At 81.5% G+C, this 1299-nt stretch overlaps 1 protein-coding gene across 1 annotated transcript in view; it reads right to left on the reverse strand.

Annotated features, from left to right (window-relative positions):
• Window positions 1-1210, reverse strand: part of TFAP2E (transcription factor AP-2 epsilon) — a 27027-nt gene extending 25817 nt beyond the window's left edge. Inside the window, exons 1-3 of the mRNA XM_026086016.1 lie at window positions 1184-1210; window positions 645-1091; window positions 80-131 (exon numbers count right to left, since the gene is read on the reverse strand). Of these exons, the coding sequence (XP_025941801.1) occupies window positions 80-131; window positions 645-1091; window positions 1184-1210 (526 nt within the window). The remainder of the gene's footprint in view (window positions 1-79; window positions 132-644; window positions 1092-1183) is intronic.
• Window positions 1211-1299: the final 89 nt, after the last annotated feature.

Raw genomic sequence — 1299 nt, forward strand, 5'->3', positions numbered from 1 at the left:
GCGGGCCGGGGGCCCCGGGGCAGGCGGCGGACGCCGGGGCCGGCCCGTGCCGCGTCCCCCGGTGCCGCCGCGCTCTTACCTTTCTTGATCACAGACTGATCGAGCAGGTTCATCCCGCCGTCGTCCACGGCCTGAAAGCACCAAAGCGAGAGCCGTCAGCGGGCGGCCTCGGGGCGGGGGTGCCGGCGCAGCTTCCCCGGGCCGCGGAGCCCCGCAGCCCCGGTGCGGCCGCAGCCGCTGCGCGGAGCGGGCCGCATCCCGCGGGCAAAGCGCCGCGGCCCGCGCGGGGCAGCGAGCCGCGGGCGGCGGGGCCGGTTCGGGGAGCGGGGCGGGGGCCCGCACGGCCGGCCCGGCCCAGCGGGGCGCCCCGGGACCGGCACCGCCGAGTGGCGGCGGGGCGCTTCCTCCCGAGGCGACTTTTCGTTTCTGCTCCCCGCCGTCCCCGGTAGCGGGGCGGGACGGACCCCGCCGGCCCGGCCGCCTTCCTTGTGCCGGCGGCGTGAACGCCCCGCACCGGAGAGCCCTCTCCGCGCACCGCGGCGGACCGGGCTGGCGGATCGGGCCCGGGGTCCCCGGCCGAGGGGCGCCGGAGACGGCCGGCCCCGCCACCGCGGCGAGCCCTCCCTCCCGCCGTCCCCCGGTACCTGGATGTCCTCGAGGCCGTGGTGGCCGAGGCCGTGGAGGCCCAGCGGGCCGTCGGCGAGGCCGTGGCCGCCGTCGGGCAGCCCGTGGAGCAGGCGGGGCACGGCGGGGTAGTCGCGGCGGGGGTCGAGCCCCAGGGCGCGGTGGGTCTGCGAGAGCAGCCCCGCGTCGTCCTGGCGGGCGCGCTGCGGGGGCCAGGCGGGCTGCTGGTGCTGGTGCAGCGGGCTGAGGGCGGCGTAGGGGTCGGCCAGGTGCGGGTAGCCGGGCTCCTGGCCCTGCGCGTAGGGCAGCGGCGGCTGCGGGTACGGCGGGGGGAAGTAGGGCGGCTGGAAGTCGGCGGCGGGCGTGTGGCAGAGCGGCGGCGCCGAGCCGTAGGGCGCCTGGTTGAGCGCGGGCAGCTGCGGCAGGCGGGTCCCCGCCGGCGCCCCGGGCAGCCCCTCGGCGCGGTCCTGCGGCGGCAGACAGCGGCGGTGAGGCGGGCCCGGCCCCCGGCCCCCGACCCGACCCCCGACCCGGCCCCGGCCCCGGCCCCCGCACTCACCATGCCCGCGTAGCTGTGCACTAGCATCGGTGCGGGCCCGCGGCGAGCCCCGGGCGGGCCGGGCCCCGGGGGTGCCCCCGCCTCCGCCCCTCTATCCCGCCGGAGCGGCGTCTCCC

Source organism: Apteryx rowi, unplaced genomic scaffold (genome assembly GCF_003343035.1).
Source record: "Apteryx rowi isolate R43461 unplaced genomic scaffold, aptRow1 scaffold_68, whole genome shotgun sequence".
Taxonomy (NCBI): Eukaryota; Metazoa; Chordata; class Aves; order Apterygiformes; family Apterygidae; genus Apteryx; species Apteryx rowi.